This window comes from Ammodytes marinus (genome assembly GCF_949987685.1).
Source record: "Ammodytes marinus genome assembly, chromosome: 13".
NCBI lineage: Eukaryota > Metazoa > Chordata > Actinopteri > Uranoscopiformes > Ammodytidae > Ammodytes > Ammodytes marinus.
In genome coordinates, this window is record NC_137217.1 from 15029457 (window position 1) to 15042931 (window position 13475).

At 40.3% G+C, this 13475-nt stretch overlaps 1 protein-coding gene across 1 annotated transcript in view; it reads right to left on the bottom strand.

The window, feature by feature from the left end:
• Positions 1 to 9265, bottom strand: part of col14a1a (collagen, type XIV, alpha 1a) — a 133530-nt gene extending 124265 nt beyond the window's left edge. Inside the window, exons 1-2 of the mRNA XM_080040000.1 lie at positions 9166 to 9265; positions 7422 to 7537 (exon numbers count right to left, since the gene is read on the bottom strand). Coding sequence (XP_079896126.1) covers positions 7422 to 7515 — 94 coding nt within the window. The 5' untranslated portion in view covers positions 7516 to 7537; positions 9166 to 9265. The remainder of the gene's footprint in view (positions 1 to 7421; positions 7538 to 9165) is intronic.
• Between the last annotated feature and the right edge of the window lie 4210 nt (positions 9266 to 13475).

Sequence of the window (13475 nt, forward strand, 5' to 3'; positions counted from 1 at the left end):
CTCTGAAGCCCAGTGCAAAGATGATTTTGTGAAACGCAATAAGATCATTTGCATCAAATATTGTAGAAACCCAGCCTAGATGACTGTAACCATCATAAAAATACAGCGTATACACACGTATCACACAAACCAGAGCCCCATAGAGCTCCTTACATAAGCTTCTTGCCAGGTAGTTAATGCAAGCCAAGCCATTTGGCAGAACTTTGGCGACTATGCATAGCAACGAAATTTAGCTCCAGTAAATAGTCTGAGGCACTGAAGCCTGAATGAAAAGAAGTTACCTGCTGCCAGAAATCTTTACAAAATCAATTCAAAAACGACATTTTACAATCAAAGGTGCTTAAAAATGGTCTAGTTTGAAGTACGAAAGTTTAGTAGTCTTCTGCATTTGTAGGGAGTGTGAACTAGAAAACTCTTTTAAATGGAGGCCCAGGAAGAAATGGAATTATCTGTGTTGGAGCGATAACGGCACTGCTTGACGCCCCAATTTGAGAAGGGATGACTCTACCCAGGATTAGCAGCAGTGAAAGCTAGCGAGGATTCCTGGTAGATGAGTAAATTCTCAATGTCCAATCTTCTGCTTCACCTCTTCTCCTCTCTCTATCCTTCCCCTCGTGCCTTGTCTCTCTTTCAATTTCTTCTGCAAGCTTCTTCCAATCTTCAGATTTGGCTCAACGACCTGCTCTATGTTGGCTTATTCTCTCCCTGTTGCTTTCTCTTACTCCCTTCTCTTATTCTTCCTCTTTTCTGCTCCATTTTTTCTTCTTTACATTCAACTGTCTTGCTCTGTTGCACCTCATGTCTTTCCTTTGTCTTCTGCTTTCTGGCATTTCTCAATTTCTGTCTTGATTGCCAGTTGCCTCATTCTTCCCTCTCTACCACATTAACACGTCTCTCTATCCTCTCATTTCTATCACCTTTCTGGTTTCTTTATCCTCTTATTCCCATTCATTTTATCCTTAGTACACTTTGTCTTTGTCTCTTTTCTCCATAATTTGACTCTGCTCCTCTTTTTTACCATTGTCGTCTTAGACTTCCCTTTCATTTCTCCATCCCTTTTGAATTGTTTTCTTCCTCCTCTCTCCAGATTAACCCCGTACTCCACAGTGAGTACTCGGGCTATAGCAGTTTCACTAATGCGCAGGATTTATGTATGACAACTCCTGGCTTGCATTGTCACCACAAGATAGCTACCGTTACTGTACATGAGGGAGATGGGGGAAGTGTGTGTGAGTGTGTGTGTGTTTAGTGCCAACCGCTGCGCTGCAGCATGTATCGTTTGATGTGGACGGGGTCTTGTCGCTACAAGAACCACTCTGCTCACCAAGCTGGGACTTAACCCAAATCCTCCCTGGCTTTTTTATTGTCACCTCTATGCTTTTTTTTATCTCCTCTGCTGCGCTCATGGAACACTCCACTCCTTTATGATCTCATCTTTTCCTCATCCTTGGGTTTAAGCTCTCTTCTCCCTTTGCTCCTCTACTGTACTGTTGTCTTCTTCTCTCATGCTTTTATCATATCTTCTCCCTGTCTGCGCCGCTCCACTCCACTCCTTTAAAGGCTTAATTCCTTTTTCTCTCCTTCATCGCTTTACCTGTTTAAGTGATACCTTTCCCCCTAAACACTAATCTCCCTGCTGCATTGTGTGTGCACAGTATGGGTGTGTGTGTGAGTGAAGTGTCAAATCTCTCTTAAGGATTGGTTGAATATTAGGAGTCTGCCGGATGATCCGTCGCCATGTCTAGTCTGCCATAATATCCTCTATAATAAAACATTCAAATAGGTTAATCTTGCATGTGGTGATTGACATTAAATAAACACAGACCTTTGCATTTCCTTTACTGGATCATTTAAAGGATATTTTAGTACAACTATTTGCAACATGGAGCAGATTCACAACCTTGTACTAATACCATATCTGCTCCACCCAGAGACCCTTCAGGCTCTGCACACTATTCCTCTCTGATTTTGGGAAGCAAGTCTATGTTATAAGACACTCGTAGCCTATTTCATGCTTTTTAGTTTGCAACAATTTCCCCTGTCATTCAATATTCCCACCTAAACTGTGGTACCAAAAATAACTTAACACATGCATGCATATTGAATGTAGAGCTAACCAGATATCCAGGGTAATATTTTGCAGTCCTTACTCCCTGTGAGTCTCACATTTCCCACATAATTCCTCATTAGCTTTTGTTCCTTAATTAAAATGCTTTTGTATATTTCATATTTCCTTTCTCCAACTATAACAACGCCTAATTTAGTCCAAAGTGACTGACTATTATGACAAGCTGGATAAGCATCAACTGCAGCAGAGTGGCAAGGTGACGGCAGTCTGGGTATGGATAATTTAGCCATTTTTTTATTCAAAACAGGTTGTTCCATTTCATCCTTTGTTTATGAATAAATGATTTCTCATCATTGGCTTCTCTCCCTGTTCATTATAACTGCAATGATTGGCCAACACTTTCACTCATACTAATTTATCAGGCTGCCCTCTAACCGCATACACTTGCAAGATAAAACACACGTATCCAAACCCACAAAAACACAAAGGTACAATATCTTTGTATATGTGTTCTCAAGCACATAATCTGTATTGATGTGCCCTGAAGCACAGTATTGACCCGGGCTGTCAGCCAATCAGCAAAAAAAAATTATGATAATTAACTATGCAAACACAAACACCAGACAACTCACAAACATTTAGAATATTTGCAATTGCTAAGCAACTTATTCAGGAAACCAGATTGACTATAAAAATATATCCTTAATTAAGAACAAGGCATGACTCAGATGAAGTGGTGGCTAATTTCCACCATCAGGCATGTTTCCTGCATCCATCCTGCTTGTCACTGCTGCACTGGAAACAGCAACAAAATGTGCCAGGTCACTCCTTGCACCCTCTGGACTGAGCAGTGAACACAATTCAAATTTCTCTTTTTGAATACTTTTTAATGCCAAGGTAAAACAACATCCACTGTGTTGCAAAGTTTCTGGAATAAGAGAACTATCATATATATACAGTGTCGTGCGAAAGTTTGTGAACCCCTTGAGCCTTTTGGAATTTTATTTATTTTAACCATTATTAATTCATTTTTTTCAATACCAGTATTTTTTATATGAAATAACAGATGTTTGTTTATCAATTCAAAATTTTTCTTTTCCAGAAATCAATTGTTAAAATAGATAAAACAAATGATTTGACAAATGTTGTATGTGCAAAAGTTTGTGAACCCTAAGCTGCATTGCTTAAATCGAGCAAGGTAAACACAATCAGGTGGGCCAAACTGATTGATGAAATAGACCAATGTAATGAGAGATCTTGAGGGAAGAAATTGGGCGCCACTAGATAAAACAAAGATAAAACCAGGTCAGTTTAGGCCCACCAAACTGAACCCATACAGGTCAGACATGCTCAAAGGGGAAAAAATCTCAGAGGATCGCAGGAATAGAGGAACATTTGCACATTTGTCTGGGGACAGCTATACATTCGTATAAAAAAGTTTGAGCTCCATCGGCCCACCGTGAGGCAAATCATCTACAAATGGAGAGCTTTAAGAGTGACTTAACATCTGCCTAGAAGTGGAATTCCTTCAAAAATATCCTCAAGCGCCACAAGAAAAGGGATTTTTCAGGTAAAAGCCAACCCACACATTACATCTGGAGATTTGCAGACCATTTGCCACCACCATTCTTCACTTGGGAGAAGGTTCTCTTGGTGGTAGGCAGAGTTGCGTTTTTGCCCAAACATGGCGGTTTTGGTTATGACCAAACAGATCAATTTTGGACTAATCTGTCCACAGAATAAGACTTCAGGTATCTCCAGGTGCTCTCTGGCAAAGCTGTGACAAGCAGTTTTGTTCTTTTTTGAGAGCAGAGGCTTCTTCAGCAACCCTCCCTTGAAAGCCATGTTGACTGAGTTTTCTTCTTATTGTGGAACCATGCACATCTGTCCCAGATGTTGCAAGAGAGGTCTGCAAATCACTAGATGTAATGTGTGGGTTGGCTTTTAACTAAAAAAATACTTTTCTTGTGGCGCTTGAAGATATTTTTGAAGGAAGTCCACTTCTAGGCAGATGTTTAGTCACTCGTAAAGCTCTCCATTTGTAGATGATTTGCCTCACGGTGGACCGATGGAGCTGAAACTTTTTTTGAATTAATTTATAGCTGTCCCCAGACAAATGTGCAGCATCACAACTCTATTCCTGAGATCTTCTGAGATTTTTTCCCTTTTAGCATGTCTGACCTGTATGGGTTCAGTTTGGTGGGCCTAAACTGACCTGGTTTTATCTTTGTTTTAGCTAGTGGCGCCCAATTTCTTCCCTAAAGATCTCTCATTACATTTCATCAATCAATTTGGCCCACCTGATTGTGTTTACCTTGCTCGATTTAAGCAATGCAGCTTAGGGTTCACAAACTTTTGCACATACAACATTTGTCAAATAATTAGTTTTAACTGTTTTAACAATTGATTTCTGGAAAAGAAAAATGTTGAATTGATAAACAAACATCTGTTATTTCATATAAAAAATACTGGTATTGAAAAAAATGAATTAATAATGGTTAAAATAAATAAAATTCCAAAAGGCTCAAGGGGTTCACAAACTTTCGCACGACACTGTATATCTCCACTGGTCAGAGAAAGGAGGTATAGTGTAGCTGAAGCCCCTATGCTGTACGGAATATATCCTGCCTCCTAAAAAAAATATTTAGGCTACAGTATAAACAGTACAAAATATTTGCCCGTCTAACTGCCCAATGTCTGTCAGAAAATTAAATGTATTGTCAATGTATTAACAATCTCAAAAACTATTATATGGATTGTCATTCTGTTTGACCTTCAGAGTCCCCAGAAGATGTCTGTAGTTTTTGGTGCGACAGAAATTCAAGGTTTGAACCTTAAATTTGAACCCAGTAAACTACCACTAGGGCTCAAAATGAACACTCACTTAAATTCTTAACATCAGTCTGTTAGCATTATCGCTGGAAGTGTGTTTACATTTAACTCAAAGCAAAGTCGCACAGAGCGACTAGCATGTCCATAGATGTTAGGTGTTTTTTGTCAACATAACATGTAAATGCTTATATTGATAATAAGTGCAAAACTGTTTTGTGCCCAGAAATTAAATTAGTTTTCCCTACAATATCTGATCCTAGTGCAAGTTTTACATATTTGTGATAATGTTAAGGAAACTCAAAACCCTTGGTAAATGTAAATAAAAGAGTTGTAAATATTGAAAAAAGTAAGCGTAGACTTGAGGCACGAGCTCGTGGGATACAATTACTCTTGACCTACAATATATGCTCTTGACTCGTGGAAATCTCAATTCCTACTTTAATAATATATCAATGCGATGCATTATTAATAACACTGTATTTTGCACATACATTAGCATTGTATAAACATATATTTTATAAGAGACAATGTTGCAAACTTAACTACTACCTTATTAGCACTGCCAAGTAATTAACAAGTTAATTACTCAAATGACAAAAGGCATGTTCAACAATTACATTTCTTGATTAGAAAGACATTATGCTAGGTAAGTGATGTCCTAGTGATATGTGTTACATTTGCTAAATTTTGTGCACATAAAAAAACTTCCGGCGACTGACCCACTCTTTGTTAGTGGGAGTTCCAGATGATATACAGACATTTGTTTTGTATATACAAACATCCTCCATGGGGAGTACACACACTAATTCTAAAGCCCAAATCCTCCGTGGCCAGATGTTGCAGCTTACAGAGGACAGACCAGGCGACAATTACTGGCTATCACATGCTCCCAAATGAAGGGATTGAGCAGGGCACACTCTCTTGCTGTCTGGGAGGTTGTCCATGTTCTGCTGAGATTCACTGAGATCAAACCCCAGCCTAATGTATGGTGTCACACTTCTGTCATACCTCCTGTTTCTGTCTGGCTGCGGTGAAAAACATGACATGCAGACCAACAACTGAAAGATGGAATAAAATGTTCAGAGAGAGAGGGGGAGATAGCGACAAGGAAAATAAAGGAAGAGAAACAGAGTGAGTAGGATGGAGTGAGCGATTGCTGCAACACACAGATCAATTCAGGTAAAGAAAAAATTAATCAAAACCTCTCAAGAACCACTGCAAAATTCGTTATTTCTGGGTTGATTTTCTTTATATTATAATTTTCTTTGCTGTTAAAACAAATCCATAAAAGGATTGTGACATATACTATTGACTATAAAAGAATAACGAGAGAGTGAGTGAGAAAGAGAGAGAGAGAGAAATAAAAGTATTTGATTACTGTGCATAGTGTTCCTTTAAAGAAGACCTGCTGCTTCCCTGCTCCTCTTACTCCACATCCTGGAAGGAATGTGAGCAACACCCAGATACAGACAAGCACTCACAAAGCACGGTCAGCTAAATGTTCAAGCGTCTCTCTGGGTCATTTTTATATGATCTCTATCCAGATAACTACAGGAGGTCTGACCCTTTGCACTTCATAAGCTGCCAAATCTCAAATACACACTCCCATGAACTGCATTATTAAGATTGAGAAGAGAGCTTTTGGATCCATATGTTATAATGACCTGTATTTTTTCGGCTGTGGTTGAAATGAGAACATCTATCACTAAAGCACCTGACCTCCCGGTCTTGATGACATGATGAGAAAGGATGACGAAGTTTGGCTTTAGCTCTGAGGCCAATAAAGTTACAATTAAAAGTCACTCAGTGTCTTGAAAACACACACACAGACACAGACACACACACATGATTCTAGTGGAGACTGATATGTATTGTGTTGTGCCATAACTGTTTGATTTAGTGAAATCTGTTGCATTATAACACTTGATAAGCTAATGATTCTATACATTGACATATTCACATAATGTATGTGCAACTGGAACTCATAAGTGTGTTTTTTGATGAGAGTGCATCCAAATTTGATGAGAGATGAAGTTTATTGCTTAGCACAGTCGGGCGTTATACATTGTGCGGCACATTGTTCAGAAAATCATTGCTTAAAGCACACCATTTTACAACACATTCATTAAAACCCTTTGTGAAGCGTTGCAGCATTGGCAGCGCGGTTGCAAGCGTTGCCATGCTGCCAGTGTTGAATGGCATGACGATATGGAGCTGATATGATCACGAGCTGTGATGTAATCTGATGGAATGAGCCTGCACATCAAACAGAGAGATGGAGGGGAGCAGACACAGAGAGGTCAGGCGAGGTGAAGGGGGGAGGATATACGGAGATAGAGGAGAGCAGAGATGTGAGGGAAAGCTCGGGGGAAGGAAGGAGAGAAGAGTGATGAAGAGAACGGAGACTTTTTAAGACACGGTAGAAAGTGGAGAAAGAAAAATGCGAAACAAAGGGGATGGACCTGGGATGGTAGGGTGAGAAGCAGAACGAGAAGACTGGAGAATATATGAATGTACATACCTTCATCCTGTGCTTTGCTGGGGAAATGGGAAACTAAGACCAGTAACACCAGTGGAGTCCACAAACACCATTTAATCTGCCCCGTTGACAACATCCTCACAACCAGTAGTCTAGACCTGGAAAGAAGGAAGATTATGATGAGAAGACGAGGAAAGCAAAGAGGGGAAAAAAGCAGAAAGTAGGAGGGGGACACACACCATGAATGTCATTCAGCTGCAGAAAGGCTTTGAGGGTCAAGAAGACCCACCTTGCCCATAGGGCCCTAAAATGCTGATCTGGAATCAGTTACCCCTGTTCCAATACCCACTTTGATACAATTACAGGGCACTATTCTGAGAGTCTAGACTGACCGCAGAGCAGCAGTCGAGCCTTCCGCCTACATAGAGCAGGCCCAAGGCAAGAACAGTGGTGGACTTTGTTTGAGGGAAGAGAGGAGAGGAGAAGAATGAAACAGCTGAAAGAAACAGTATAGAGGACAAAGTGACAGGGACAGAGCAGTTTGATTGACAGTCCAGAGAAGGAACATTTCATGAGTGCCATTGTCCAACCACAAGAGCAAAAACAGCTTGTATCCCTCCCTTCTCCCTATCTCATCTCCTTCTCCTTCGCCTTTCACTTCACTTTTTTGTTCTCTGCCCCCTCTCCTCCACATTTCCCAGCTCTTCACCTTCCACCTCTTCTCCAGGCTGCCACTCATTATTACACACCGAGAATAGACACAGACAGAGACATCTTATCATTTTCTCCCCCGGGGGGGAAGACACACTCGCTGACAGCCGTATGAATAAAACAACACGTGCAACATAAGTAGTTTTGTGATTGAGTCTTTCTCTGATGCGGTGGTAACCCCGTGGTATTGAAAGAATGACCAGCTCATTCAAAACAGACAGTGTCAAAAGGCCAGAATTATGACAATGCATTTTAATAAGAATAAAATACTCTAGGAAATAGTATTGATTTTTTTTCCAGCCTCAGGACACAAAAAAGGAAATGAGAAGGAAAGGAAATCATTCTCTGTTAGTCTATGTCTAACACACAGCAGACATACAAATAATGAAAGCAAGCAAGCACAAACACCAATGAGAGTTAATTTCAATAAATGATTAGACAGCCTCAAGGGAGTGAAATTCAATTCCCGCTTTTAATCAAGATTCTTGAGCTGAAATATATAAAAGCATATTACAGCCAAATTAAGCCAAAAACTTTGTCTCGTCTTCAGTTTGGGTAATTCCCTCTGTCCAATCCAAAGAGCAACTTTGGAGCTGGTTAATGAAAACCAGGGTAAAGGCGCCTCAGGTTATAACTTGCATGCAGATTTCACACATAACTCAAATGCAGATAGCCTGGTATTGGACGACCCTGGAAGGCACACATTAACCAAGACAAATATTTGTAAAGGCTATGGGAAAAAACTCATTCTAAAGGTTTTATTAAAAAACTGTCTCTGGTCAAACAAAATCAACATCTTTTTCCCACCTGCCATATGAGACTGAGAAGTTTGATTCACTGACCATATGACCAATATTTGCGAAAGTGTGAAACTGCATCGGACTCATCTAAATGTAGTTTCTCAGTCAGATTTTGGGTCAAACTATCTGATTTAGTGCGAATAAACTCGTTGCGATCTAATAAACGCTCCATGCAGCGCCGCACACCTGAGAGCATCTCCCCTCTCACACACACACACACCACACACACACACGCGCGCGCGCGGGCGCACATTAAACGAAATCGTCTCCCATACCTCTCCAGTCATCAATTAAAAGCGTCTTTTTATCCCCAAACAGATATCCTGCCGCCTCTCTGGGTTCCTCTTTCTTCTTACTCTTTCTCTCCCTCTCTTTCTTTCTCTCACTCCGTATCACCGGATGCAATTCAGTCAGTCCGGAGTGGGTGTTTCACTCCTCGTTATTCAGCCATCCCTCCCTCCAGCTATTCCTCCCTGTCCCAACCCTTGTGTGTGTGTGTGTGTGAGAGAGAGAGAGAGAGAGAGAGAGAGAGAGAGAGAGAGAGAGAGAGAGAGAGAGAGAGAGAGAGAGAGGCGACCCAGTGCCGCTGCGCAAAAACCTCCGCTGCCAACCTAAACCTGCAGGTTTCAGTCCGACTTCAGCCCCTGGGGGCCCTCTATGTGCGCCTACCCGATCGTGACGGGACTTGTCGTGGGGACATATCCGGATCTAGTGGCTTTCAAGAGGCCACATGGTCTTTGCTAGAACTCGTTTTTGTGTGTGTTTTTTTTACTTGTTTGACCGTAGGACAAAAGTCCGGCTGGCATGTCTCGGTGCAAGAAGAGCAGGTGCATCGTGCATGGCCCTATGCTGCGCTGCGAATTATGATAGGCTATATGTGCACAAACAATGACACATTTTTGCTTCAACTGACAGCGAGATGCACAAAACACACGCCGCTGACTACCAATGTAAAGCCAGACGGAATCCTAAACAAACCTGAGAAAAGTCAAATGATTTCACACACAGAGAAAATGTAAACTTCTTCAATCCAAACAGTTATAAGGAGCCTATTTCTGAATGTGTAGCAGCTGTGTAGGCTACTATCTCTCTTGCCTTGTGTGATGATAGGACATCCGCCGACCGCCGCCACAATTTGGCATCGATAAACCCGTTTATTCTGAACATGACATATTAAATTAGTTTTCTCACAGCCAGCTTCAATAAACTCCAGGACTTTCTGAAACAAAAATTACAAAAGAAATAGTTCAGCCATTAGTTAGCGCTTTGCACCATGAAGAGCTTTAAAGCTAATCATTTAAAAGTAACAAGGCTAGGCTAAGCTAGCCTAATGTGGTGAGCTCAACAAACTGAAATAAGAAGTAGGCGTAGGCATATTCTATATCATATTATGTGAAGAAGAAAACATTTGGCTTACAAAACCAAACGTATTAACTTAAGGTAGGCTATATTTTGCGGAGCTTATCACACAAATCAACCTACCAACTGGTGAGGATGTGACAGACAGTCAGTGTGCGGGATGCACGTTCAAATCTGCAGGGGCAAAATTATCCCAACACAATAACTGACAAGGATAAAACACCAAAATATGTTTTCTTTGTTCTCTTTTCCCATCTCCCCTCCATTTTCTTCCAGCTCTTTACTCTCACTTTTCTTTTCTTTTTTCTGTTTGGCTTACCAATTATTTGGTTGAAATATTTTAGTTTTGCTATTGGTAGCTAGCCAACGTCTGTTTTGGTTCCTTTTTTAAAATAGCCTAATTCTGATAATTAAAATGATTTAAAAATAAAATAGGTCTGCATGGGGCTCAATGGGGTGCAAAACACTTATCCCAAAGGGAACTCAATAAAATAGTCTATTAAACAAAAGATTATTTTATAATATGTAAAATAAGTAGGCTAATGGCTGACAAAGCACATTGTTTGCTATCATGCCAATACATAGTTAACCACTTTAAAGAATATTTTCAGAAAATTGAGATGTTTAAAATACAAATAGGGGGCAATGGCACAGTGTGTGGCACATTGCTGAAAAACTATTGTCTTGGCCATTTGTACAATAATGTAATGTTTAAGAAAGCTGACATATCTTAGAGGGACAGAATTTTAACCAATTAGTGTCCGGTAGTTCTGCTCCCACAAAAAATTTACTTTTCTGACACTGCAAGTCATATGAAATATAACATGTTTATTTTGTTGCATTGTATTCTGAGTTGTTGCGGTCTCTGGTGGATTTTGATTGACAGCTTCTCTCTATAGACACACAGGCTAACAAGACTGATTAGCCTGATGGGGAACCAAGCCTCTGTCTTCCCTGCAGGTCCCCTTTGTCATCTATTAATTTTTCTTGGTGTCTTCTCTCTGTTCCCCCTCTTTATTGGCCCCCCATTTAGTTTCTTCCTCATTTTCCTTATTGTTCTCTCAGTTGGTCCCTCTTTTTAACCTACTCCTTGTATGTTTATCCTCCTTCTGTCCACCTTTTTGCCATCGCCATCCATCCCAACTGTGTGGGTCTGTTGAATAAATGCATCAGTCACATGGTAGAGTTGAGCCACAGTTAATTTAGCTCAGTGCCATACGGACCAACTGTGAGGCTTCGGGAAAGTTTTTATAGTCATTGCACTGCAGCAAATATCTGTTTACTTCAGGTAATATTCCTTCCTATAGTGGTCAGGTAAGTCTCTGTTAGAATTTAGCGATACTCCCACACACACACCAGAACTTTTTAATACGAAAGTAAATAAATCAAATCTCCCCGAAAAACTCTGCTGGCTCAGAGAACCCTAATTCCTGGAATACAATTAAGTCTTTGACATTGAGTTGGATCTTTGTTTTCACCTTCAGCAACTGTACGTATCATAATACAACAAAACTTTTAGTAAAATGTGTACCACGTTCATATCAGCTGCCTCAATGTGTGTGCATTCAGTTGATATGTGACAGATCTCACATTTTTAAAACCCGAATGGTACAGCACCGAGAGACTCTAAGGCGAGATATAATGGATAAAAAAGGAAAACATTTGACAGCTAATTATATTCAGTTTGACATCGAGAAGGTTTGGGAAGGTGTTATGCACACAGAAAACAATTTCTTAAAATAAATAAAGGAAACTGAATGCATTTCTTCCTCCAAGATGCAACCTTTTTACCTCAGACAGGAACCTTAAAATTTAAAATCCTCCTAACAGTTTCCTTGATTTCTGTGTCATCTTGCCCTGGACCAACATGTTGTAATAGTCAGAAGGATAAAACTCTACTGCAGCCTCTTGCACTTCCTCTTCCTTCCTATGATTATTACAAATAAGCCACCAGTTGTTTCTTTGACAAACACGGAAAGCATTGTTTCCTTTGCTGCAGAGGATTTTTTTTTCAGGAAACAGGAAACCCTTAATTTTCGTTTATACTCGCTGTGTTCAAGATCACATTGGATGAAAGATTTTTGCTCACACTACTGTTATAAATATAAAAAGTTTTGTAACCTCAAACTGGCAGGAGTTAAAACCTCAGCCGCTGTCAATACAGAAGATAAAATGCTATTTTTAGTTTTTACATTTGACTATGTTTGTCGAGGCAGCAAACACGTACACACACACACACACACACACACACACACACACACACACACACACACATGAATACACAGGCAAATACACTTGCAGATGTAACCCCAGGCATGGGGCATATAGCACTCTCCCAATGCCAGACAGCCGAGATCACTGTGTCAGACACACACACAATGACCTGCATTTACATCAGCAGAAGAAACATTGGTTTGTTTGTCTTTTTTAAGCTCAAGCCAAAGACCTGGACAAGTTCAAATAGAGTTGACACATTCAAGGGGTGTGCATGCATACACACTCGGACACATGAACTCTAACACACTGATAACAAGACTTGCAGCAAGGTTTTTTTTGCTGGACAAACACATACACACACACACTTTGCTCTTGACCAGTTAATAACAAGCAGCAGGTTAATGTGAGGGCAGCAGCAGACTGAAGTGACCACAGCCTACTGATTAGTCCGACTAGACAGTTATTAGCCGGCTTGTCATCTGTTCCAGGCCTGGCGTTCCCAGACCACTGCCAACCTTGACAGCTCTTAGGGTCAACATTATGCAACTTTTCACAGTGGGATGCATCTATGGAGATAACTTATTGAAAAATCCAGTTATTTAAAAAAGAAAACCTTAACATGCACAGTACGTTCATTTGAGCCATCTGGTAATGTAAGTTTGTGGTTCGGCCCGCTATTTTATAGTCAAGATAAAAACATTTCAACAACTATCAGATGGATTTCTATTACATTTGGTGCAGACATGGTCCCCAGAGGATGATTCCCGATGACTTTTATAATCCCCTGACTTTTTCTATTGAACTAACATGAGGTTCCCATTGGCGATTTTGAGATCCTAGAGAAGTATCGAATAGACAATCATGGCATCTGCTAATAAGCAAGCTAAGATTGATAAACAAGGTAAATGTTATACACGTTAAAAATCAGCATGTTAGCAATGTAATTGCTCTGTTAAAGCATACTGACAGTGACATTAGCTTTCAGTCTAACAGAGCTGCTAGCCAAAAT